This window comes from Polychytrium aggregatum (genome assembly GCF_025602895.1).
Source record: "Polychytrium aggregatum strain JEL109 chromosome Unknown BJ171scaffold_4, whole genome shotgun sequence".
NCBI lineage: Eukaryota > Fungi > Chytridiomycota > Chytridiomycetes > Polychytriales > Polychytrium > Polychytrium aggregatum.
The window spans coordinates 960,595-985,941 of record NW_026516206.1 but is presented as its reverse complement, the minus strand read 5'-3'; the positions used below and the strand labels follow the sequence as shown (position 1 = coordinate 985,941).

General features: G+C 57.1%; 7 protein-coding genes across 7 annotated transcripts; 4 read left to right on the top strand and 3 right to left on the bottom strand.

Annotated features, from left to right (window-relative positions):
- Positions 1-93: 93 nt before the first annotated feature.
- Positions 94-1,077, top strand: BJ171DRAFT_212435 (3-oxo-5-alpha-steroid 4-dehydrogenase-domain-containing protein). Its single transcript, XM_053106384.1, has one exon. The coding sequence runs from the start codon at positions 177-179 to the stop codon at positions 945-947; it is 771 nt and encodes a 256-aa protein (XP_052970791.1). The 5' UTR covers positions 94-176; the 3' UTR covers positions 948-1,077.
- On the bottom strand, positions 1,025-4,535 carry BJ171DRAFT_631387 (beta-lactamase-like protein; the record flags this gene model as incomplete). Its single annotated transcript, XM_053115629.1, has 11 exons — positions 1,025-1,397; positions 1,531-1,797; positions 1,891-2,051; positions 2,145-2,344; positions 2,497-2,724; positions 2,798-2,942; positions 3,077-3,357; positions 3,463-3,633; positions 3,782-3,903; positions 4,012-4,114; positions 4,214-4,535. The coding sequence occupies 11 exons, from the start codon at positions 4,533-4,535 to the stop codon at positions 1,103-1,105; spliced, it is 2,295 nt and encodes a 764-aa protein (XP_052970790.1). The 3' UTR covers positions 1,025-1,102.
- A 250-nt stretch (positions 4,536-4,785) lies between these two features.
- BJ171DRAFT_489736 (PAC2 family-domain-containing protein) lies at positions 4,786-6,761 on the top strand. Its single transcript, XM_053109540.1, has 8 exons — positions 4,786-4,880; positions 5,040-5,072; positions 5,176-5,317; positions 5,434-5,492; positions 5,660-5,778; positions 5,884-6,107; positions 6,212-6,274; positions 6,411-6,761. The coding sequence occupies exons 1-8, from the start codon at positions 4,818-4,820 to the stop codon at positions 6,491-6,493; spliced, it is 786 nt and encodes a 261-aa protein (XP_052970789.1). The 5' UTR covers positions 4,786-4,817; the 3' UTR covers positions 6,494-6,761.
- A 748-nt stretch (positions 6,762-7,509) lies between these two features.
- Positions 7,510-10,429, top strand: BJ171DRAFT_212339 (uncharacterized protein). The gene is made up of 11 exons (XM_053106382.1): positions 7,510-7,608; positions 7,721-7,855; positions 7,940-8,090; positions 8,253-8,401; positions 8,508-8,800; positions 8,924-9,133; positions 9,214-9,395; positions 9,538-9,585; positions 9,673-9,879; positions 10,017-10,091; positions 10,194-10,429. Exons 2-11 carry the CDS (start codon positions 7,722-7,724, stop codon positions 10,377-10,379), a joined length of 1,635 nt encoding a protein of 544 aa, XP_052970788.1. The 5' UTR covers positions 7,510-7,608; position 7,721; the 3' UTR covers positions 10,380-10,429.
- A 2,692-nt stretch (positions 10,430-13,121) lies between these two features.
- BJ171DRAFT_212372 (heat shock protein 70 family) lies at positions 13,122-15,801 on the bottom strand. The gene is made up of 2 exons (XM_053106383.1): positions 15,606-15,801; positions 13,122-15,236 (listed from the first exon to the last, which is right to left on the bottom strand). The coding sequence occupies exons 1-2, from the start codon at positions 15,704-15,706 to the stop codon at positions 13,328-13,330; spliced, it is 2,010 nt and encodes a 669-aa protein (XP_052970787.1). The 5' UTR covers positions 15,707-15,801; the 3' UTR covers positions 13,122-13,327.
- Positions 15,802-16,048: 247 nt separating this feature from the next.
- BJ171DRAFT_489728 (DWNN domain-containing protein) lies at positions 16,049-20,656 on the top strand. Its single transcript, XM_053109539.1, has 9 exons — positions 16,049-16,445; positions 17,419-17,644; positions 18,017-18,139; positions 18,268-18,494; positions 18,683-18,854; positions 19,074-19,231; positions 19,363-19,829; positions 19,967-20,286; positions 20,442-20,656. Exons 1-9 carry the CDS (start codon positions 16,277-16,279, stop codon positions 20,515-20,517), a joined length of 1,938 nt encoding a protein of 645 aa, XP_052970786.1. The 5' UTR covers positions 16,049-16,276; the 3' UTR covers positions 20,518-20,656.
- Positions 20,657-22,779: 2,123 nt separating this feature from the next.
- On the bottom strand, positions 22,780-24,150 carry BJ171DRAFT_489724 (uncharacterized protein). Its single transcript, XM_053109538.1, has 2 exons — positions 23,463-24,150; positions 22,780-23,269 (listed from the first exon to the last, which is right to left on the bottom strand). The coding sequence occupies exons 1-2, from the start codon at positions 24,124-24,126 to the stop codon at positions 23,085-23,087; spliced, it is 849 nt and encodes a 282-aa protein (XP_052970785.1). The 5' UTR covers positions 24,127-24,150; the 3' UTR covers positions 22,780-23,084.
- Between the last annotated feature and the right edge of the window lie 1,197 nt (positions 24,151-25,347).

The following is a 25,347-nucleotide window of genomic DNA, read 5'->3' as shown; positions in this document are numbered from 1 at the left end:
TTGCGGACGCAAAGAGCCGAGATACTCGGCTCTCATTGCGGACATATATAGGAATCGCACACACACACACGTACTTCCGCGATCGCCGTCCGCCTCGATTTCTGCACCGCGCTGACCCCCAGACAGCCAGAAGCCGCCTCCATCATCAGCGGCGACTGCATCTGTGGGCCTCTTCCATGGCCGACTCGTACTCGCTCGTGCTGTGGGGCATCTATGCCTCCTCCGTTGTCGTCTACGCGACCCTGCAGTTCCTCAAGGCCCCCTTCGGCAAGTTCCAAGACGCTCGGTTCGGGCCCGTGCTTCCGGGTCGTCTGGGCTGGTGTCTATTTGAATCGGTATCGCTGTTCGCATGTCCGGCGTCGTATTTCCTGGCTGCCCCGCCTCAATTCCGGACCGCCACTCAACTCGTCGTCCTCTCGCTGTGGGTCGTCCACTATTTTCATCGCTCGTTCGTCTATGTGCTGCGTGCCCCAAGCATCGCACCGACTGGAGTCCTGACGGTCGTCACGGCCATAGTATACAATCTCGCGAATGGCTACGTCAACGGCATCGCCATAGCCCGCTTTGGTGCAGGGTCCGACAGCGAGCCCCTTCCTCTGTCGTTCTACACAGGCTTGGCACTGTTTTTGCTCGGCATGGGCATCAACATCCACTCGGACTCGATTCTCTTTGCCTTGAGACGCAAAAAGTCCTCCACCGGACAACGCTACCACATTCCGCGCGGGGGGCTTTTTGAGCTTGTTTCCTGTGCCAACTATTCGGGCGAGATCCTCGAGTGGTTCGGATGGGCACTGCTCAACGGCCTCAGCGGCGGCCCGCTGTCGTTCCTGGCTTTCACTCTGGCGAACCTGGTGCCTCGGGCGGTCTCCCAGCACCAATGGTACCATCGAACCTTTGGCAGCGCCTATCCGAAGAGCCGGAAGGCTGTATTTCCATTCCTGTATTGATGTTGGGGTGTCGAGCGTCGACGGCCCGTCCATCGAACAGGACGAGCCTCATCATCGCTCAGAAATATATCGAGAATCCGCTTCAAACAAGTGCTCGCTGGTCCAGTCTCCATCTTCGAAAGCACCGCGGAAGCCCAGGGGCCACAGCAATTCGTTCACGCCGGGGAGAGGTTTCGGGTGACCACGGAGGTTGCATTTGAACCCATTGTCCGGGCCCCAGCAGGAGAAGCGGGACATGTCGTTTCTTGGAATTCCCAAGCCATGGCTGGAATCGATCGGGTTGCCTTCTCCAGATACGCAAAGTCATCTGTGCGAATGCTCATCAGATCGAATGCCAAGCCGACCTGCATTTCGGCTCGGCTCCTCCACGCTTTGAGGTCGCTTGGTATCGTCGGATGGCTCCCGAATCTTCGCGAAAAATGCGTGAGAAGCAGACGCTTGGCGCCCATGCTGCCAAGACAAATCGAGTCAGATATGCCTGAGCCGTACTTTGCCAGGGCCGGCTCGTTGGCGGTCCAGAGCACGGCGTCCAGTTCGTTGTGGAGAGTCGGCTCGACGACATGACAGGCAATCAAAAACACACCTGCATCCAGCCTGGATTGCCTCGGACACAGTCGAGTGTCTCCGTTCTCGGGCCTCGTTCGAGTTCTCAGAGTCGAAGGTTGCCTCGTGTATCAGAATGTCGGCATATGCACCCGCCTGAATCAAGGCTGGTGTCGGCCGGCAGTCGCCCGAATAGACAATCTTGTTCATCTTGCGATCGATCAGCACCAGGCCGTATGAATGTCGGCAGTGATTGACTGCGACCGGCTGGAAGGAGAGTACCTCCAGCTCGCTCTGAAGCGGCCGGCTGTTGGTAAAAGGGTCAGTCTATCGGTCAGTCGGAATGCGATAGCTTCCGCGCACTGCTCGGGATAGAAACCAAGGGCTGAACCAAACTTACGCCGCAATCCCGGGACTCTGCGCGACCTCGACTGAGCTGAGCAGGACGACTTGATCCAGGGGAATGCATAGTCGCTCGGCAAAGGATGTGATCCACCCAAGGAGATGCGGAGGTCCCACGATGAAGAGTGACGACAGAGGCCCTTCATACTGCTGGAGTGCCTGTTCGAGCCCGCGGTGGCAGAGGACAACACATTTAAGCGGCAGGCGTTTGCCTGGAGTCGACTGTCATCGCATTGAGGTGCCGCAACTTACCTTGGCGCGGGCTTGAATAAAGCCAAAGATACCGAGGTGGTGGTCGGCGTGAATATGGGATACAAACAGGCACCGAATCGAGACCAAGATCCGGTCAAAATCCTGTCCTCCGTGGAGGAGAAACAGCTGCCCGAGGGTGCCTTCGCCGCAGTCAAGCAATATCCGCTTTCCACCCGAGAGAGTAACCAAGAGCGAGCTCACTGTGCGGCATTGCAGCATCAAATCAGCATATCAGCATATCAGCATATCAGCATATCAGCATATCAGCTTGCTGAGGAATCGGTGCGTGTGAAGTTTTGCTCAAGAGGACCTGCGCATGGTTTTGAAGGGAACAGCGGAGCGAAACACAGACCATTCCGGAACGTTGTCGGGGCTGTGGACCCAGTGCCCAAAGGCGAAACTATGATTCCGTGCGTTGATGCGTTGGCAGCAAGACTGGCTGGTTCGGCAGGCGGGGTGGCGGCACATTCACCTCTGAGACTCCGTGGGTCTGACTCATTGCGAATCACAATTTCCGAGTTCTGAAAGTCAAAACACATTCCAATGTGTCCGACTTGGGCAGTTTTGGGGATTCCTGGGACTGCGGGATCAGAATGATGGCTTCAGTTTCGCTGTATAGTGTGGTACTATGGCAATACCCAGGGCCGTCCTACCGCTTTCCAGACTTTGCTCGGGCTCGGTGGTGTGATGTGGTAGAGGAAACAGCCCGCGATGAGCTTGATGGGCGATTCGCTGGAAAGTGGCATATGAGCGAAACGGCACTGGATGGGGACTGTTTTTCGAGCTCAGTATGACGTGCTGTGGATGGCCGCGCATGACAACACAGATTAGCTAGGAAAAGACATGATCATGCCCGGCTGGAATATTGCTTGGGAGTCTGTGTTGCGCTTGGCATCTGCACGGACCGACTCTGCCGTTGTTTCTCGTCTTACCCGAACGTGCGATCCAAATGCGTTCATCCAGACGACATATCGGCTGTCCTCGATGACTTTGTCCCCAAGCATGTGGATGACGAGATCAACGACCCCGGTGCCGGCTGTGCTGGTTTCCAGGGGCCATTTCGGCGAGCAAGTGATGGAATCGATGTGGGTTGGTGATGGGCAGTCGACGATGCAAAAGATATATCCGCGTCGGGTTTCACCGACGAGTACTTGATGGGGGTGCACTATCGATCCGTCTTCGGCGGTAACAGCCTCTCCTCTCGCCAGGCGTCCTACGGAGTGCCATGAAGGTAAGCATCGATCGGGACTCTTAGGCCAGCGAGGGCTATCACGAAGAGTTGCGGGGGGACACGGGCTTGCTGGAACAGCAGACTCACCATAGTCCCTGGGATTCTTCACTCCGAGCCTTGAGGCGGCCGCAGGATCGAATCTACCCCGTCGGCTTGGTCCGCGGCAGATATACGATATGGATTCACCAGGGCGCCGCTCAGGACCATCGTGTTTCTGGACGTCCGATGGATCGCCAATGGTTTGTGCAGCTGGTGCGGCTGTTGGATCGGTGGGGTGCGAGTGTGATGATTTGGCGAGTCTGTTAGATCAGCGAGACGCCGGACTGCACAGACAGGACGCTTCGCATGCGATTCGCCAATTTGCCGGACCAGACCAGGCCAGATGCTGAGTGCTTTTGCCGCATACCTGAAATGGTATGGCTTGGATTGAGATTTGGCCAAGCATGGACCGTGTCGATTGAGAGATAGTGATCCTGGTATTGGAAGCCGTCATTGACCTCGACTGTCGATAAGGATGCGAGTGCTGTTCTGAAGACAAGGGCCGTTAACACTCTGGTATGGCATCATCGACCAATGTGGCACCATCGACTGCCACGAGCGTAGCTGTCTGCACAAGCACCGGCTGCTTGATGGTACCTGTCAATGAAATGCGTTTGGTTCAACTCGGAGACCATGCTGGCGAGACCATTTCCGCCATGGAGATGGGTTGGACCGATGTCGTACTTGGTGAGGAGCAGGCCTGCATGGCACGGAATAGATGAGCTGTGAGGATCGCCCAGCTTACTGCTCTGAATCATGCATCTTCAAGACTCCATCCGGTGGCAGGACAAGCCATTACCAGGGAATCCGCCAAAGGTGCCGTTGTCGAGGCGGGTCAGGAATACGTGGCTGGCCCAGTGGGGCTCCAGGGCATACTCAAAGCCAAGACGAGAGAGCGTCTCGGGGCAGTTGAACAGGTAGCTCCGTTCTCTGAATCGGACCAGCACTGCGGATGTGTTGGCAAAGGACGGCTGGTTGGCGATCAGGACCTGGAAGGTCTCTCGGCCTGCGTCTCGGGGTGTACGGTCTTGGGGGCTGGGGCTGGAGGACGACAGGAACCGACGACTGTGGGACGACTGGAATCGACGACAGAATCGGGTGAGAAGCCACGCAGGGCCCATGGCGACCCTCTTGCACGGAGCCAAGTGTCTGTCCGCCTGCTTGCGGGCTGATCGGAAGGGCTGCCGAGCACCTTGGCCATCGCAGATCAAGCAGGTCGCCTGTCACGAAGACCCGAGGCAACGTGATTGGGCGGAGTTGGGTGTGATCAATGTCCCCGGCTGGATCCGGCGTGGTCGGCTCGAGCCGCGGCTGACCCTGGCCCTGACCCCGGCCAAAACCATGTGCCCTGTTCCTGGCTGGGGCAGGCCCGATTCGCCCTGCGACGGCACCCAGATCTCGCCATGACCCTGCTCTACATCGGCACCGACACCTCGGCCAAGCTCTCTGGATCGACTTTGATCCTGGTAAACACGATGTGCTGTGTTGGCAATCACAGCGAGAGCAGATGAGCAGATGAGCAGATGAGCAGATGAGCAGATGAGCAGATGAGCAGATGAGCAGATGAGCAGTTGAGTACCGCAACTGACGCTCCCACCGACATCGACGATACGGCTGGGCTCCAGCCCGCCGCAAACAACATCGGCAACATTGGACAGGTGCCTCTTTGTTCCACAATCGCATGTTGGCTCCCTGCGATTCGATGAGTGCCCTCGTGGCAATCTTGATGCTGACACAGTATGCTTGATATGATCGACCCAGCTTGCCATCGACTTGATTGTGTCCACCTACGGCTTGAAGCGAGTCGGATTCCTGGAATCGCCGTGGGTTCTGCCGCTGGCCGGAAACGATGCGTACGCCAAACCGGGTGATCAGGCGGGTGTGCTCCATACCAGCTTTGAAGGTGAATCGATCGACGCTGCCGTCGCGATAGCATCATGTCTCGGATGACGCCCAGTCCCTTCTGTGGCTGTATCGGCTGAACGCTCTTTCTATCTGTCGCACCATCCTCGACTGCAGTCTATCAAGATGCCGACTCGCTACTGACCGTGGTCCAACTGCGGTCGCTTGTGATCAAGGTGGGCTAATGCCGGTCGAACTGGCGGTGACGTCCCACTCGTTTTGCGATCGCACGGAGACCGGCAGTCGCCAGGGACATGATGGGTCGTCCCAAAGTTCCAGACAATGAAGCTTTCGAGTGGCGCACCAGCATTGGTGCTGACTCTGCCGCCATCCTCATCTCCAGACCAAGATCGACCTGTTTGCCAAGGATCTGCAAGACTGGATCGAGCAGAGCGAATTCAAGCAGGTCGTTCAGCTCACTGGCTGCGATGCCCGACGACGCTTGGATCCGCAGATCCAGAGGTACACAGCCCAGAGCACCGTCGCTGCATCGATAGCATAGCTGTTTCCCGATCCGTCGGCATCTAATGCTCAACCTTTCCGGGGTTACTGGTGTCGTGCTGCCAGCGTGCCAGTTCGATTTGCCTGGGCGAACCAGCCTACCAAGATTTTTGAAAATGAGGTGGCCGCATACGGCTGGAAGGCTCTTGAGCCTGTGGATCCTTCTGCGCTTGATGGGGCTGTCAACCATGCCATTCCACCGGGAGCCGGGTCCACCCGCTATCTCTTGGAGCACTTTGGGTCGTCAACTGTCCCGATCATTGCCGTGATCTGGTTTGCTTCCGAAGGAGGTAGTTGTCTCATCCCATCCCGCGCAGCATTCCGGTCTGCATGCATGAACAGAGACCGGTTTGATGGAGTCTAACACGGCTGCTTGGTCTTGATGCATGAACAGACAACATCCCCGACGCCGTCAATCTGGCTGGATTTGCAGATACGCTGCTGCATGGTCCCAAAGGTAAGCTGGAGGCCCATGCTTCTTGCGTCCCGGACATGTCATGCGCTGGGCGCTGGCATTTCGCTGGACTTGTCTAATCGCTCCTTGTGACTCTGCAACATTCTTCCTTGCATCATCGACTGTGAATCGACACTAGATACGCCCATCCAGTGGAAGCCCCCACACTCTTGGAACCTCCTGTTCGGCGGTCGGCTGTTCACCCGCGAGCTATTCCAGTAGGATCCCGGTCTTGCTCGTTCTGGCGGAGTATGTCAATACATAGCCCTTCCAAATGGCCCGGGTGCATCCCTTCGACCTTGGAGCCGAGTCAATGCGTTTGGCAGTTTGTGTGCCAGAAAACATTGTATTCAGGGGGGAATGGGACACCTGCCCACAACCCATTTGTCAGCGTAGTATGCGATGGCATGCGTCTAACTATGCCATAAGAAATACAACAGATCACTTTGGCAGCCTCCGAGTGAAGACCACCGGTCGCAGTGCAGCGATGCGGAAATCGAGGGTGCTGTGTTTGGCCATGATTGCAATGAGTGGGTGGGTGTATTCAGGTCACAGAAACAAAATATATGTCATGGCTCAAAACGGGGTGTCCCATTTCATTATCGAAACGCTGTAAGATGCTGCGGCGATGCAGTCCATTATGAGTCCCATCTCTGGCGGTCCTCTCAGGCGATCGTCTCGGATATGGGCCGTGGTCGGCCTTTGCTTCCAGGGCCGGCGATGGCTCCGTCTCAGTCTCGCTGTCTGAATCGCGGGTGCATCAACCAGCACAGAGCCCGGCTGTCTGCAGCACATCTTTCGCCTTGATCCAGCCGCCCGCCATGGAGGTGTTGAGAGAACATCTTTTTGCATGGCTACTGGACCCAGACCAGATCTCTGCATATGTAAATATCGCCCGGCCGTTCCATACGAGATGATAGCCCGCCTCTGCGAGGATGCTATGCGCTTTTGCGGTCGGCATCACAATGGCTCCATGATGCCGTCTGGCCACCCACATCCGCCGTCAACCATCGAAAGAACTCGGCAGGGATTTATCTGTGCCTCATCGTGCCCGCATCGTACTCGCTCCGATCGTTGACCTTGTGCAATCCCATCCATCGCCTTGGTATTCGGGCCTCGCCGTGCAGGTGCAGACATCGCTGCTTGATCCTGTCAAGGGCCAGTCTCATTTGAAGGACCTGCTCGCAGCCCTCGCCTCCAAGATCGATCTCGAGAAGGACTATGGCAAAGCGCCGTCGTTTGTGGTTGATCTGGCCGAGCCGCTGGTGTCGCCCGATACTCTGAAGGTGTTTTCGCTGACCAGCAAGCAGCAGATCATGCTGGGCCTTTCGGCTCGGGTAAGCCCACAGAGAGGTTTCTGGATCGGATGTCTGTTGCATACCCATGCCTGGCTGGACTCGCCGTTCTGGACGAGGGGCCGGATGTTGTGCTAAAGTCCAGCTCGCACAGCATGCGTAAGATCAGAACTGATTCCATCTCAATCTGCAAGATCGTCGACGGCATATCCCTGACCCTCCAGGAGCTCGAGTCGACTATCCCTGACCATATCACGCCATATGTGCTCCTGTCGCTGAACAAGATTCGGTATGGCCAACGTCAAACCCCTTCTTGAGCTCTGGGCATTGGGTCGGGTCAGTGGTCGGTAGCTGACCCATGTCGTTTCTGCAGCAACGAGCCATCGAGCTCGACCGGAGCAATCCTCACTTTCCATCGGTTCGTGCTGCGATATGCTTGTCGATACACATGGCCAGGCAAGTCGGCCGACCAGCTCCAAGTTCACCATCACTATGTTCGCACATTTCTGAGCTCGCTGAACGAGGTACGATAGGAATCGCACCGCGACCGGATGCATTGCCCCGAACTGAATGAAGAGCCTGTTGGATTTGGGCCGTTCCCCTCATCCGGACAGCAAGTGTATCGGATCCAGCATCCAGACCAAGGATGGCAACCACCCCTGACGAGCCTCTCTTGGAAACAACAGCGAAGCGACAGAGCCATTCAGCTTATGGAGGAGCTCGGGAACTATAGCCTTCAGATCGACGACTATGGAGAGGCGCTTCAGATGTTCCAGCGATGCGAAAACATACTCTCCGGCCGTGACCCTGGGTTCCTGGCGGCGGATGCATTCTGGTAAGCTGCGCCTTGATGTCAATGCGAAGCAGGAAGCTCAAGTGGTGAGCATGTGCTGCGGGATTTCGTACCAAGGCGGTTGACGCCTTTCCATTTGAATCTCCAGCACCGTGGATCTGGCCAAGGTGCGAAAGCGCATCGGTGTCTGTCGACATGTCTTGAACATGGCCTCCGAGTCGTCCGGAGCGGAAAATGCGATGAGCAGCATCTACAAAGCTCTGCAGTCGGGCTGCTACTATGACGATATCGTGATGCACTTGGAGAGCGGTCTCGTCGCCGAGACAATCCCGGCAAGCTTGAGGCAGTATCTGGGTGAAGCTGCACTTGATGCTGGCAGCGTCGATGTTGCACTTGGGATCGCCCTTGTCAATGCATTCCAGTACTCTGCCGAAGGAGCTGGTAAAGTCGACTGCCGCGCCCGCCCAGGCATAGCTTGATGTTGTGGACAAAACACTGGGGCTCGGCGTTGCATTTGATCGATCCAGACTTGCCATGATCGTTGATCTTGTGTGTCTCTGCCAGATGCGATGATGAAGCAGCTGTCTCCGCGTCTGATTGTGACGCTGAGGCACTCCGCCGACCCAAAGCATGTGTTTGCCTGTTTCTTTTCCAAGATCGAGAGGCACCGACTCCAGTCAGCATCTACAACGGCCGATGTCGTATCGAGCTTCGTGATCCAGTTTTGCGATGCTATCGACACCGTGCCGTTGTGGAATGAGCTGTATCAGCGAAGTAAGTGAATGATCTTCCTTGCTGTAGCGCATGCTACTCCCACTTGCTTACATGGATCCGCGATTCTCACTTGCCTGCAGAGTCCAAATGTGGTCCGTTCACAGCCGATCAGAAACATCGGATCGACAGGATGGGCAAGATCGCTGCGCCCGTAACTGGTGATACCTTTTCCGAGGCACTGCTCAATCTCGCCTTCCTCAAGCCGCCACTCTCGGCAGATAGCATTCTCGGCGAGCTGAAGATGCTCAACATTTCGCCCCAGGCAGGTGGTGTCTGAGATGTGTCTGGGATGTGAATGGGATGTGAATGGGATATGAATGGGATGTGAATGGGTTGGGATTGCTGACGATTATTTGCAATGAGCTGACCGATTAGCTGACCAAGGCGCCGGATTCCTCGTCTAGGTTTCGATCCCGTATCTTTGCTCGAATGCCCGTCTGTTCTACGATCAGGTAACTGTTTGCGATGACCACGATATAGCTATTCTTCGGTGTCGAATGTGTGGCAACTGACGGAGTGCTTGCGTTGTTTTGAAACAGGGGCTGTACATCGAAGCGGAAACCGCCATCCAGGCAGCGTCCACAATCCATTCCAGCGGGCTCTATGATAACCCAAACATCGGGGCACTGATCCGTGAGCTCTCCGAGAAGATCAAGATCATGCAGCTCTTCAATCTCTACGAGGAGAGCCGTGGGGGACGCAATGCAGGCGTTGTCCACAATGCGATTGTCAACCAATTTGTCTCGGTATGTGCCACAGACCATAATGAGGACATGGTCGCTCGGGACAGACTGCTGGTGTGGCCGAACTGCTTCGACTCCGCTCTGGTTCTAAAAGACGGCGATTTACTCACCACCACGACTCGTCACTTTTGCGATGACAGCCTGACTTGGTGCTCGATGTTGGCATTTTTGTGAGTCATCGTTGCTGCAGCGCTAGCTTTATGGTCGAGCTTTCTGTGAGCCTCTCTCTTGCCCGCATAGGTTCACTCGGTCGCACCCGTTGCGTTACAGTTTTCGTTGGCACCCGCGCTGTTCGCTAACAACAGCCCCATCCCCAGAATCGATTCCTCAGGGTCGAGCTGGACAACTCATTCCAGGACACAAAGTCGTATCTGCAACGCCGTTTGCAGCTGATCAAAGGACAGCTGCCAAACAAAGGTAGAGCTAGAGACGCTATCAATCAAGCCATTGCCACACAGCTACCGGCGCACTTGTGCAATATCGAGTCCATGTGCCCTTGCTAAGCTTGAACAGAAGTGGATCGGCCGCTAATTCATCCATGTTTGGTGGCGATGGATGCGATTTGTATGGTGTCCACATTAGCACTGGAGACGCAGACCACAAGCCTGCTCTCTGCAGGAGTGCTTGCTTGTCAGGCCTTCCAAATCATTGCCCTGATCGAGCAGTCGCTTGGCTGCACTCTGGGCGACAAATCGAGTAAGCAAAGGCTCATTGCCTCACACCGACTGGCACAAATGCTGTTCGGAGATCGCCGTCGCTGCTTTTTCCTGAGCATGCATGTCCCGCTCCTCATAAACTCTGCCCAACAGTCAGCGACGATCCACAGTCTGTTGCACATCTTCCCCAGAATGTGCTGTTTTCAATCCATGGGTGCATAGCCGAATTCGTAACGCTGCTGGCGACGTCGCCCGAGCCGGTACGATCGTGCCTCCCTCCATCCCTCCGCATCGCAATCGCCAAGCTCATGCAATGCAATCTCGAACGACAGACGTGAGCTGACCTATCTGCTTGGCTGCCGCGCTATTGGAAGGTTGTCTACAAAGTGTTGCTCGATGTGCTTGTGGGCAGCGGCAAAGTCGACGCTCTCAAAATCCTGGGCGGCCTTTTGTCGGGGATTCTCAGTCGATCGCAGCCGGCAAACCGCAAGGTGGTATAAGGGTTTCGAGTTGATGGCTCTTTGATAATGATAGACAATGCGACTGTTAAGGATGCTAGAGTGGCTGGAATGCGATGGGCGCAACAGGAGAGGACGCTTGTGTACTTACCAATACTGTTGTGCGCCACGCAGATCACCCTGGAGAATGTCGGCGTCTGGAGCAGCATCACAGCGGATCCTTCATATACGGAGGGGTGGAACATTGCCGAGTAAGTCTGCTGCCACATGGACATGTCGCAAACGGAGATGGTTGGACATGGGATATACGCGCTCAACCTGTGGCAATTGTGTTTCCGGCATGCGGCTGACGGCATTCTCATTCTTGCGCCTGGGTTTGGGTGGTGACATCAAAGGATCCAGGAAACGGCCACGAAGATGAAGGCGGCCCCGCCACTGCTGGAGTCGGCTCTCCAGCAATGCCATCCACCCTTGATGGCGTTCGTGCAGAGATTGTACGAAAGCGTCACCGAGCTCAAGCCAAACGATGTGGCCTCGTTTTTCTGCCTGGGCGATCTGTGGTTTGGAAGCGAACAGCACTTCCAGGCGCTCCAGTGAGTAGCGGCGTCACTCTCCTAGGATTGTCTCGGGCCAGAATGACCGGAGCTCGGACATTGCGACCAGCTGAGAGGGAATTATGGACATACTCGAAAGCACTTCTGGCTCAAAATCATCTGACTCGCACGCCGTCGCATCTGCCCCACGCCAGACAATATTCAAGCGGCCTGATGCAGCTTTCCTCCAACTTTGTGAGCATGGACAAGCTCGAGACGCTGTGGTCGTCCAAGACATTCCGCCGTTTCATTGACTGCTGCGTGCAGCTCGAGTGTAAGTCACGGATATAGTTCCGAGGATATCGACGAGCATGTGCATTGGGTGCTTTTGGGTCATCCAAGAGAATCTAACATCACCACCCTGCGGGTGATGGCTTCATCCTCGCCTCCAATTACCACCACCACCACTAGTGCATTACGCCGCCGTGGTCTTTACCCAGTACCTTGGCACAACCAAGGACTATGCGGACTCGTTTGCGCGCTTGCAGCTCTATGCGACCAAGTCGTGGCCCAGCGGCGTCTGCTGGTATCAGAAGGTGAAGCGGGCCACATTCGAAGCTCTCTACGATGTTACGCTCCTCGAGTGGATGGCATGTAAGTCGGGCGACGCCGTGTTGGGAACGGTGTGGCGCAGACAGCCCACATCCTTCACACGGGAATATGAACCAAGGTCCAGCCATCACGGTTGTAACATCGCTGCCCTTGCGTTTGCCTTTACCGTTGTTGCTGTTGCTGTCCCCGTTTCCGACCTTCCAACAGACCACGCCAAGCTGCGCGGCGACGAAAAGACTCTGGATGCAATCGTGAGTAACAGGGTCGATGGGCTGACGAGAATGCCAATGGATTGACAAGAATGCCAATGGATTGCCGAGAATGCCATGGACTGACGAGAATGCCATGGACTGACGAGTCTCCTGACCAACTGCTCTCCCTTTCTGGCTTACACATGCGCCTTGTGCTTGTCCACGCCCACGCCTCGCTTCTGTCCTGGCAGACCAAGTTGGTCTCGCGGATTCCTGGCCCAAACAACCGAGACGAAGGCGTGTACATGGCCTTGATCCAGCAGAAGCAGCGACAGTATCTGCGCCATTTTGTCGAGATGCATCTGCGGCGAAGTTCAAGTAGCCACAGCTAGTACAACGGGGTCATTGCGGCGAACGGGCGCCACGGTCATCATCGATCAACCACTCGACCGTCAACGTGCGGCAGCACTGTGTCAAGGCAGCACTGTGTCAAGGCAGCACTGTGTCAAGGCAGCTCGTTTTCACCATGGGCCTTGCCCTGTCGCTGTGATGCATTGCCGGCAGTGAATGGTGCTCTTGGACACATTGAATATGGAGGCAACTTCCTCACGCTATGGATGACAGAGCAGCACCGCATCACAGAATGGTCATGACCAGCGCGCGATGGGATTTGGTAACAAAACATTTGATCAACGACCAAAGTCCGAGTGCCCCTTTTCTTTCTGGATTGGCTATAAATATGTATTACATTCAGTGCCGAATAGGGCAGCGAGCGGCGCCTGAGACAATGAGCAGTGGGTCTAAATACATGCAAAAAAATAGAATCGAAGAGAAGGCGGCGGGAGGGGACGGCGTGGGAATGGAGCGAAAGCAGGTTCCCTCCAGAGCAAGTGCGGGAAGCAAAGATGTGCCGTCAAGCAGGAGGAAGAAAAGGAAGAAAGGAAGAAAAAGGCATGATTGCAAGCAAAACGGTGGGGAGCGGGGAGCACGGCAGCGCGCACTTAGTTCTTCTTCTCGTCCTTGGCGTCCTTGAAGTCGGCGTCAACGGTCTTGTCCTCGGTCTTGCTGGCATCACCATCCGAGGCGCGCTTCTTGTAGACCATCTCGAAGAGCTTCAGGGAGCCTTGCTGGAGCTCGTCGTACTTCTCCTTGACATTCTCGGGGGTGAGCTGCTCAGGGTCCTTGCTAATGAGCTCGCGGAGCTCGGTGATCTGGTTGCGGATCTTGGTCTCCTCCTCCTTGTCGAGCTGGTCCTTGAACTCGCCCATGGCCTTCTCGGTGTCGTTGATGATGGACTGGGCGTGGTTGACGGCCTCGATGACGTCCTTGCGGGCCTTGTCGGCCTCGGCGTGCTTCTCAGCCTCGACAATCATCTTCTCGATCTCGGCGTCAGAGAGACCCGAGGAGGCGGCGATGGTGATGGACTGGTCCTTGTTGGTGGCCTTGTCCTTGGCAGAGACGTTGACGATACCGTCGGCGTCAATGTCGAAGGTGACCTCGATCTGGGGGACACCGCGGGGAGCAGGGGGCAGGCCAACGAGGTTGAACTGGCCGAGGAGCTTGTTGTCGCGGACGAGCTCACGCTCGCCCTGGAAGACCTTGATCTCGACCTGGGTCTGGCCATCGGCGGCGGTGGAGAAGACCTGGGACTTCTTGGTGGGGATGGTGGTGTTGCGCGAGATCAGACGGGTGAAGACACCACCGAGGGTCTCGATACCGAGCGAGAGAGGGGTAACATCGAGCAGGAGGATGGAGGTGACCTCGCCGGAGAGGACACCACCCTGGATGGCAGCGCCGATGGCAACGGCCTCATCGGGGTTGACGCTCTTGGAGGGGTCACGGCCAAAGAGCGACTTGACAATCTCCTGGACCTTGGGGACACGGGACATACCACCGACGAGGATGACCTCGTTGATGTCGCCGGTGCTGACACCGGCATCCTTGATGGCGGTCTTGCAGGGCTGGATGGTGCGGTCCATCAGGTCCTTGGTGAGGCCCTCGAACTGGGCGCGGGTGAGCTTCAGGTTGATGTGCTTGGGGCCGGTGGCGTCGGCGGTGATGTAGGGCAGGTTGATCTCGGTCTGGGGGGTGGACGACAGCTCGATCTTGGCCTTCTCGGAAGCCTCGCGGATGCGCTGCAGGGCCATCAGGTCCTTGCGGAGATCGATCTGGTTGGACTTTTGGAACTCGGCGACAATGTGGTTGACCATGGCGTTGTCAAAGTCCTCACCACCGAGATGGGTGTCACCGTTGGTGGACTTGACCTCAAAGACACCCTTCTGGATCTCGAGGATGGAGATATCAAAGGTACCACCACCGAGATCGTAAACGGCAACAATCTTGTCGCCGACCTTGTCGAGGCCGTAGGCGAGGGCGGCAGCGGTGGGCTCGTTGATGACACGGAGGACGTTGAGACCGGCAATCTGGCCGGCGTCCTTGGTGGCCTGGCGCTGGGCGTCGTTGAAGTAGGCAGGGACGGTGACGACGGCGTTCTTGACGGAGGTGTTGAGGAAGGCCTCGGCGGTCTCCTTCATCTTCATGAGGACAAAGCCACCGATCTGGGAGGGCGAGTACTTCTTGCCGCGGGCCTCGAGCCAGGCGTCGCCGTTCGAGTGCTTGACAATCTTGAAGGGGACAATCTTGGAGTCGCGCTGGACGTTGGGGTCGTCGAAGCGCCGGCCGATCAGACGCTTGGTGGCATAGAGGGTGTTCTCAGGGTTGACGACGGCCTGGCGCTTGGCGGGGGTGCCGACAATGAGCTCGCCGTCCTTGGAGAAGGCGACGATCGAGGGGGTGGTGCGGCCACCCTCCGAGTTCTCAATGACGCGGGGGGTCTTGCCGTCCATGACGGAGACACACGAGTTGGTGGTTCCCAGATCGATACCGATGACGGCGCCCTGGACCTTGTCACTGTCGGAATCAGATCAGCGGAAGGAGACGATCGGTCAGCTGGCGGCGCTGGAGGGCGCTGGAAAAGGGCAATCAACGCGAACGGCCTGATCGCTCGGGGTTGCGTTCGGAGGGGGGAGAGGTCGCGGAGGCGCCGATACCGCAGAGATCCCACCGCCGAGCCGGATCTGATCTGATCAGATCAGTTCAGATCAGATCAGATCGGGTCCGGATTTCGCCAGTGCACACCGATCAGCAACGGAGGCCGGCTGACTCGTTGCGTGTGCGATCGATGCGCAGGCACGCCGAAAGCGATCGACCGACGACTCCGCGTGGCGACTGGGGACGGGAGGCGATCTGCGCCGGCAACGGCAGCAGCAAGAGACATACCTGGCATGGCGCATGAACACCGAGGGGCGAGCAACGCGGGCGGTGGCGCTGGCAGCGCGGGCCGAGTTCAGCAGAGGACGGGAGAGTCTCGAGGAGTACATGGTCGGTATCTGGGAGAGGCGAGATCGGACAGAAGGAGAAGCCCGTGGCCAGAATCAGCCACGCGGGCATGCGCTATTTATGACGGCGGCGGCCGTGGCAGCGGGCGAGGAAAAAAAATTTCGGGCAGGTGACGGGCCGGTGACAGCGGCCGCCGCGGCGGTGCTGCGGGCGGCGTGTGTGTGTGGCTGCTGCGCAGCCGTTTTTCCACGCACTTCCGCCCGGTTCTGTGTCGCCGGCGGCGCTGCCGAGCACACGTGCCGCGCACCTGAGGGCCACGTGGGTGCGCCGCCGTTTTGCATTTGCGCCGCTGCGCTTGCGCGCTGCTGTGCCGGCCTTGGCCTCTTGGGTGCTGGGCCGGCGCTCCTTGCACCTCCCGCTTGGACATTTCAGTTGCATCGATCGCTTTGATTGCATCGGTCGCTTTGATTGCATCGATCGCTTTGGTCATTTCAATCTTGGACACTGAGCTCCCGCTCTCGCTTCCTTGAACTGCCGAGCAGCCGAGCCGCCGTTGCTTGCACCCCCGTTACCTTGCTCCCCCTGCATCAGCGTTTCGTCTCCGTCCAGTCATGTCCATCGTCTACTACAAGTTCAAGGCCGCAAAGTCCTTCGACACCGTCATCTTTGACGGCACTACCATCTCGGTCTTTGATCTCAAGAAGGAGATCATGCAGCAGAAGAAGCTCGGCAAAGGCACCGATTTCGATCTCAGCATCCACAACGCCGAAACCAGCGAAGGTAAATCGCCGCCGCTGCATAGGGCTTGCATTCCCCCGTCCTCTCCGAGTTCGCTGCACCCTCTTTTTTGCCTGCTGCCTCTGCTCGGATGGTAGGCACGACGTCCGCCGTCGCTGTGTTCGCTGCATGCGCATCAGCGGGGCAAGACCCGCTGCCACTTGCCTGTCTGCGGATGCCTCTGTCGTTGCCGTCCATCCGACAGAGGAGCCGATGCGCTTGCATTTTTCTGCGGCCCTCGGCCGTCTTTCCGCCTCGCTGCGACACCCGCCATCCTGCCGCCATCCTGCCGCCATGCTGGCCGTGTGCGCCAGGTTTGTCTGTGCACTTGCCCTCCCCGTCGCACTCCCCAGTCTGCAGAGGGACAGCCCCTCCGCCTCTTGCACAACAACTGGAATTTCTCCAGCCGAGGCCGCTCTTGCACCAAAGCAAAAATATATCCTCTTCAGTCCACTCAGCAATTCCAATCACCGACCCCCGTTTTGTGCTTGCTCTGATGAAACCCTCCGATTCGGCGCTTTGAACTCATCAATATCTTTCCGGCGTGGCCCTCCCCAATCTGTGCCATCGCCTTGCACAACCCCCCCCACTTCCCTCTATCCCATGCATGTGCGTCCTTGCGTGCTGTCCTCGCCATCCTCACCATCCTCGCCATCGTATCTGGTGTCAATATATGATGTTGCTCCGCATCAACCTGGATGCCTCGTCAATGTTCGGACCAAATCTCTGTCCGCCCTTCACCACCAACTGCCCCACCGCTCCATCGGCATCCCCGCCAAATCCGATCAAACTCTACTGTGTTGCGAAACAAAACTAATTTCGCCCCTCAACACCATGAATCTCGAAAACGTTCAATCTCTCCGACTTGCTCAACGCTGCTCCGTCCTGGCTCCCATGGATGCTGCACGTATCTATTCACTTGACAACTCCCGCCTTTTCCCTGTCTCGCCCCTGTATCCACCTGGCTGATCCATAGAATACTATGACGACAACTACATGGTGCCGCGGAATACATCGGTGCTGGTCAGCCGCATGCCGGCCCGGCATCCCGGCAAGGGCACGGCCCAGAAATACGTCAGCTCCGTCGCCAACCCAACGACAGTGGCATCCAGCCGGACAGGGTCGGCCTTCGGCCATCCTGCTGCACCAGGAAGATCATCGACCATGACCCTGAACAACACGGGTTCGACCCAGGGACAAGTGTATGTGCTTGCTTGCGTCTCCAGCGCTCGGTACTTTGGTCCTGCGCGATGCCAGCAATGCCAGCAATGCCAGCGATGCGTGGCTGCTGTTCCAGTCCAGGCTCCCAAGCAGCAGGCCCAGGCGACCCTGGCAGCTCTGGATTCCTTGCTTGATACTCTGCATCATCTCTTGCTCTTAGCTTAGCTTTGCATCGCTCCGACCACACGCTGTCGCTGACCTGTCCATCTCCACTCACCCACCGTTTTGGTACAATATGGGGCTTACCGATCAATCGACTTGGGGCGCATCCGGCTGCTTCCGCACGATGCCTCGATCTGCTCGCCAACCGATCGATCCATCTGTGGCAAACTGCTTGTCATCGAACCTCTCAGACCCAAGGGCATAACCGAGTACTCGCAAGAGATGCTCGAGGGTCTGACTGAAGACGAGAAGATCCAAGCCATGTTCAAGCAGTCGAATGAGAACTGGATGATCGAGCAGGACCGAATGTCCCAGTGAGTACCGAACGCTGTGGTGCCTGTCTATCTGTTCATGTGTACTTGGGCACCTTTGCGACCTGTAGCCGCACGTTGATTGTGGATGCATGTTCCTCGCCTAACATGCGTCCGACTCGACCTCGCAGTCAAAAGCCTGTCATCAAATCACACTACTCCAGCCGTGGCGGTCGTGGTGGCCATCGCGGTGGATTTCAAGGCACTGGAGACCGTGGCGGCTCCCAGAGCGCCTCGCATACCTCAAGCATGGTTTCTGGAGGCAGCGGCGCTTATCATGGCGACGCCGATTGGCGCAACAACAACATGAATCAAGAACTGCCACCCGGGTACATTTGCTATCGCTGTGGGCAAAAAGGTAGGCAACGATCGACAATCGACCGCGGTGCTTGACCCCGGCATGGTCCACATCATAGAGCCCCTCTTGTGCCTTGTCCTGCGCCTGCGCTCGCACTTTTGGCCCTGCTCTGCCACGCACTCTGGCTGCCTCCGAACCTCATCCATTCATCCACTCTCTCGTTGCGACTGTATTGCTCGGCATCATAGGCCACTTTCTCAACCAGTGCCCTACCCATGGAGACGCCAAGTTTGACCGGCCGAAGCTCAAGCGCACGACGGGAATCCCCAAGGTCTTCTTGACTGTCGTTGAAGATGCACAGGCTAGCGATGGCGTCATGATTACACAGACCGGGGAGCTGGTGGTAGTCAAGCCCAACGAGTAAGTGTCGTCCTGGCCGCTGGATCGCAGGTTGCAGGTCCTGATTGTGTGCAGCCAAGGCGCCGGGCTGAGCATCAATCAGTGTCGTTTGCTCAAGACTCTGGATCGTTCGCAGCCGGCAACGTCTCTAAACCCGTGCAACGTCTCTAAACCCGTGCAACGTCTCTAAACCCGTGCAACGTCTCTAAACACATCCAATCCATCTGCCGCCCACAATAGCACGGCCTGGAACAAGATGGCGGCGCAGACCCGAGGCACAACCGAAAGCGTCTACAGCAACGCGCCCGTCCCCGATGAGCTGGCCTGCAAGATTTGCCGCAAGCTTCTGCGGGATGCTGTGGAGATCCCCTGCTGCAAAACCCTCTTCTGCGATGACTGTGAGTGACCTGCTTAATGCCGATCTCCAAACACAAAGGCTTGAGGGAGGAATGTGACGGACGCACCTCGTTCCCCAAATCGAGTGACTCACAGACGGTTGCTACTTGTTCACGTCTCTGTTTCGGTGCAGGCATACGACTGTCGCTGCTTGAGAATCCAGATCCGGCTCTGAAACTCAAGTGCCCTCAGTGCAACGCCGATCAGTCGCCCGATAACCTGGTCGAGAGCTTCGAGGCTCGCCAGAGGGTGGAGGAGCACATCCGATCATTCATCAAAGCCAAGAACAGGACCGCCGATGAGCGTGACGACCGCGATATGCATCTCGAACGCACTCAGGGCCGCCAAGACAAAGAGGCAGAGAAGACAACGGCGCTGGCAACTGCGCCGGCGTCGGCGTCGGCATCGGCGGCTCCGTCGCAGCAGCCCCAGAAGGCATATACCTTCATCGCTTCTCAGAAGAACGACCCGCACTACCGGGAGCGTGGTGACTCACATTACCGAGATCGCGATGCGAATCCAAGGGACCGGCCCGATTCGCACCGGCATGGAGGTGGTTCTCACGACGCAAGCCAGAGAATCTCGACCATCCAGACCATGGTAAGTCTGCTCAGTCCATGGAGCTTGAACTCCAATCGTGCTGGAGATGCGTACGATGGCATACGATGGCGCAACGAGACACTCAGGGTGTTGATCTAGCGACTCACCTTCGCCTTTGGCCTCTCTCCCTTGACCAGGACGACTCTCGAATGGGCGGCAAGCCCACTAAAGACTTTGCCCGGCCCGGCGGGTATCCCGGAGGCCACTATCGAGGGCCCAACATGATGTACGGCAGCGGCTCGAGCCGCGACTCCATGATGATGGCTCCACCGGGGGTCTACTACGACAACGACATGATGAACGCCGGCAATCCCTATGGCGCGCCGCCTGATTTCTACGGACCAGGACAGGGCGGCTCGTACATGCCTGGCCCTGGAGGGATGCCCATGGGAATGATGGGTGGCAATGCGATGCCTATGATGGGCATGCCCGGCGGAATGGACCCGCACTTTGATAGGTAAGCTGGGTGCAGAGGCGATGTGGCGGGATGGATGGATGGATGGATGGATGGATGGAGTAGAAGTCAATGGGAGTGGAGAAGCGGTCCGGCTCTCGAACCTTCGAAGCAAGAGAACCGGTCCCCCAACTGACCAACTCTATCGGGATTGCCAGGTCGTTCCACAAGCGCAAGCGCCAACGAGAGCAGGAGGATGTGATTGACCCGATGAGTCGGAACTCGAAGCGATAACGGGCATTGCCCGTGCTCTGCGATTGCGGTGGAATGTGGCGCGCCGCGGCCACGCACTGGAGGGGGCGATCTGCCTCCTCCGTATATCAATATATCAATCTATCAATCTATCAATCAATATATCAATGTATCAATCTACAAGCACCCGGTCGCATCACAGCCTCGCAGATGGCATCGGTTGGCGCCAAACCCATACCCATACCCCGTCACCGTCTGCGCAGCATGTACATGGCACCGCGATCGGCGCACACGCGCGCACCGTGTCCAAATCTGGCCGAGTGCCGCGCTGCGCTCCCACGCGCGCTGCCCACATCTTCGGAGATGGGCCGGCCATCTCTCACCCTGACCAGCCCAGATGCCTTGCTCGACCAGCCCAGCGGCCTTGCTCAAACCAGCTCGGCCAGCCCAAATGCTCTCCCACCCCCTCGCCCTGTCCGCCCTGGCCAGCGCCCAGCATCGGCAGTCCGTATTTCAGCCAATCGCAGCCCGGTGGCTGTTTGCGGTCCTCGCGCCGCGACTGCCCTTACATTCGGCAAGAACGGGTCGCTTCCTAAATGCGCACGTTGGCGAACTGCACTTTGCATGTCCTGCTGCCGCCGGCCACAGATCACAATAATCCTCATTGTGCCGCTGGCCGCAATCGAGTCAGGGTCCGTCACCGCCCAGCCTGCCTCGCCAACACGCCCCCCCCCCAGGCCCGTCGCCCAAAGTCCAGCACATCCGGCACAGGAGAACAGTCGGCCGGCCTGTCTTTGCTGCTCCACGGGCACTGATAGCTGGCGCGGCGATCTCGGCCGAGTGGCATGTTCCCCACCGCCTTGAGCTTCCTTCCCACGCGGGACCCACCAAGAACAGCGTCTGTACACACCCGCGACAGAAAACGACTGCCCACGGCTGCCCGGAGCAGGTCCCTCGGACAGGAGCAAACGAGAGCGAGAGAGAGAAAAAAAAAGTTGAGTATTTAAGACGGCAGGCGGCCGTGGCCCCGTCGTTGTGAATCACTCGCTCCCCCCGCACTCCTCTCTGCTGCCCTTTCGGCTCCTCTCGCGAAACTCTAAATCCCTCGTTCTACTCTCTGCTTCTGCACGAACCCCTCATCACATCATGTCCGGTGCCCGCTCTCCCGCTCACGTCGCCCAGCTCGCTCCCAAGAACATGGTCTTCATGGAGAAGGACCCCAACATCCTGGGTATTCCCATTCCTCGCACAAAGACCACTGACTCGACCGAAGACCCCAAGCGCTGGGAGCCCATCGAGGTCTCCAAGTCCGAGACCATCAACTCCATCCGCTCCAACAAGTCCGTCAAGGGCAAGATCTCCAACTTCATCAAGAAGATAACCAACAAGCAGTAGGTTCTCCCTCTCGTGGAGCCTGCTTTCTGCAGCTTGCTTTCCGGAAACGAGCGCCTCCGTGTGCCTCTGCAGCCTTCAGCTCTGTCCGGTAAGCATACACCCTGGCTCGACCATGCCGCTCGCATCTGGGACACTTCCGTCGCATTGGGCCTCCCAGTGTATTCACGAAAGGAAGGGAAGGACGGGCTGTTCAGCGTCTTTGGCCCGAGCCTCCGACCAAACGAGCTAACAACTGTGCCACTCGCTTCTCTCTGGTCCGAACTTGACGGGGCACCGATTCTCGCGATGTCTCCCACAACCTGTCATCCCCAATCACAGGCTTGCTGCTACCCCCCTTCCCTCCACCTTCCATGAAGCTTGGCCAAATTTCTCGTCAAGCGATCCGTGCTTATTTTTTCCATCGTCTGTGTCCCTGCCGTTTTCTTGAATGATACGGAAGCTGTATTGTCGCAGTTCTTCCCAGTTTTGACCATCCTCCCTCCAAAAAAATACATCTTAAGCATTTCACCTTTGTTGCGCCCGCTAACTCCTCCGCCCTGCCCCCTCCATCGCCCGCCATCTCGTCGTTGTCCAAGCTGCCGTGCTGGCCTCGGAAAGTTGTGCGAAGCCCTTTCATTCCTCATATGTTATGCTGTCCTGTATTGGATTCTGGCGATCGATTCCAGCTGATTTTGGCTGGCTCTGCGCCGTCTCCCTTTCTCCCGCCCCACCCAACCCGATTCCTACAACCCGCCGCCTTCCCGGGCTTTGATTCTGTTACACATGTAAGGCCTCATCATAGCACTGTCAAACCGATCTCTCTGGGTTGGAACAACTCCACATCATGCTTGGTCAATCGCGAATATATACAAACATACAAAACCATGTGGGTGATATCATTTTTGCACTTGGTCTCGGAAGCAAAGCCACTCCCCGAGCAGCGGGCTCTGGAACGAGCATGGCCACTCGCCGCAAGCTCCAGTCGGTCTCAGGGTGAGTCATAGCACCTCCGAACCCGACCACACCAATCAAGTGACGGATCTTCCATCCCTCCACGGGTTTATGAGTGAGCTGGTGCTGCGTTTGATATGGTTGGATGCGGTGGGACTCGCGGGAGCCCTCCGGACTTGCGATATCCAGCTTGCGCCATCAGCTAGATTCAAGTGTTGCTGTCCTTGGGCACCCCTTTTTTTCGGTCCCATTCGCGGGCGACATGTGCCCTTCCTCCACCTCAGTCACAGACTTTCAAACAGAGGGCATATGTGCTTCTGGTCGAAATCCCGCACCACCTTCCGCCATGTCCAGTCTCGGTGAGCTTTCTCGGCAGCCCGTTTGCCCAAGAGGATAGATCCTTGTCGATCCAGCACCATCATCTTCATGACGGCTGCGAGCACTCGTGGATCAATGTCAGCACCGCAGCCTGGTATTGGGACCAGAGACATCGAATCAGCAATGTACACACAGATTCTGCCGCCAGGTCAGTGACACTGGTCCACCACATGGCCTGACTGCGATGGCCACCATTGGAAGCCACTTGTAACGACACCGACAGCGACACTGCAATCAATAATGCAGTGAGCCCCCCCCTCTCATCGAGCAAAGCGATGCCATACCTGGGATCGATCCGAGGGTCATATTCACCCATCGAGTCGGTGGAATCATGACACAGGACTGCCGATCGCAAAAGTCTTGTATTCCCGAGAAATCTGGCACAATCACAGGCAGGCCCGTCGCCATGGCCTCCAGCACCGTCAAGCCGAATCCCTCGGCATAAGTTGGAAACACCAGACAGTCGGCGTCGTGGTAGTGCTGGGCCAGTTCAACATCGGTCCTGCTTTCGTCCGGGTCGACGATGATGATGCCTGGCTTTGCAGACCAGTACTCTCGCTCCCATGGCTTGATCGTCGGCGGCTGTCCACAAACCAATTTGAGTTCAACCCGGGTCGTCCTTCCATCCGCCAACTTGATGGTCCCGTCCGGAAAGGCCAGCACAAAGGCTTCGAGTGCAGCCTTGGTGTTTTTTCGACCGCCCCAGACCGAGATCCAGACGAACTGGAATGTGTCCGAGTTGACTCTGTGGTGGCGACTCTTGTACCGGAAAACATCTTCATCAAAGCCGTGTGGGAAGAGCCCAACCTTTGTCTCCACGTTTGGGACGAGCGGGGACATCAGCTCCTGGATGAAATGGGTCGGCACAAAGATCTTGTGGGCGATAAGGTGCCCCTCGGGGTCCTCCTTCATCGACTGGTTGGTGATGCTGACGAGTTTCTTGCCCATCTTGTTGCTGAGTGAAAATGGGACTTCGTTGGCGGTCACGGCAAAAGAGTGGCTGTGCTGCCTGGGCTCGAAGCTGTCGATGTGGCTCACACGAATGAAAAGGTCGGGATGGTCTGGCCGAGGGCGTTTCGACTCAAGATCTTTGATGTGCTGAAGCTCAGGGCTCAGCGCAGACTCTGAGCTCCACACTTCCAATTGGACGAGCTATGCGCAATAATGGCGACCCGCATTGTGGTGCGTTGTGCAGCATCATGTGGTGCAGTGTTAGCTCGTATGTTTCCAAAGTACTGGGCCATGCCAGTGCCCTCAGAATACTCACATATCCGAGGCGATGTAGTTCCAGGGCTATGTGCGACGACACTATTCCGAACGAGACTGGCCTTCCGATCGGCCCGTCAACAATGATAGTGTATCTTGCGCGGTCGATGAGACAGGCCAGGCGCTCGGTGTCTTTTTTGCTGATCTGATTCGGGGCGTTGTGGGGCTTGCGTGGGAGGACTGGATTTGGACGCTCACACGGCACGAATCGGTAGTCATGCTTGCTGTAGATCTCATATGGGTATGGCTCCGATGCGTAGAGCTCATTCAAGTAGTCGATCAGAAGATACAGTTGCGATATGGAGTCGATGCTTTTGAGCGCCAACTGCATCAACGGCAGATTTTGCCGGATCGGAAGGGTGCGTATCCAAGCCATGGCTGTGGCCAGGAGAACGAAGCTCACGATAGCTCGCTTGAATCTGACAGAGCAGTATTTGATCATCTCGGAGGCATGACAAAGATCACTCCTGAGCGGCAGCCGGTGCGGCTTTGCTTCGATATTAGGGGTGGTGATCTTCTGGTAGATCGACTGGGACGATTTCTTGCGGAGGGAAAAAAAAGGCGCCAAGGTCTGGGTGATTTGCGAGCACTCGCGGCTGCTGTTTGGGCTCGCGGCCATCTCATTGGAGCTGCCAGACAGCTTTGTTGTTTTGGCGGGCTTTGCTCAGCCCATCCGTTGCCAGAACGATTCGTCGTTGCGACCAGCTTCTTGGCGACAACGAGGATCAACGGATGAAGGAGAAGTGCAAGCTTTGGCCCGCCGTTTCCCGCGCATACCGCGCTCTGCTTGCGATGGCAGCCCAGGGTCATGGCATTAATGCCGCCGGCTGTGTCAGCAAACTGAGCTCAAGATTGTGTATTGGTCCGTGGGAACACCAATCGCGGCGATGGGGCGATGGAGGC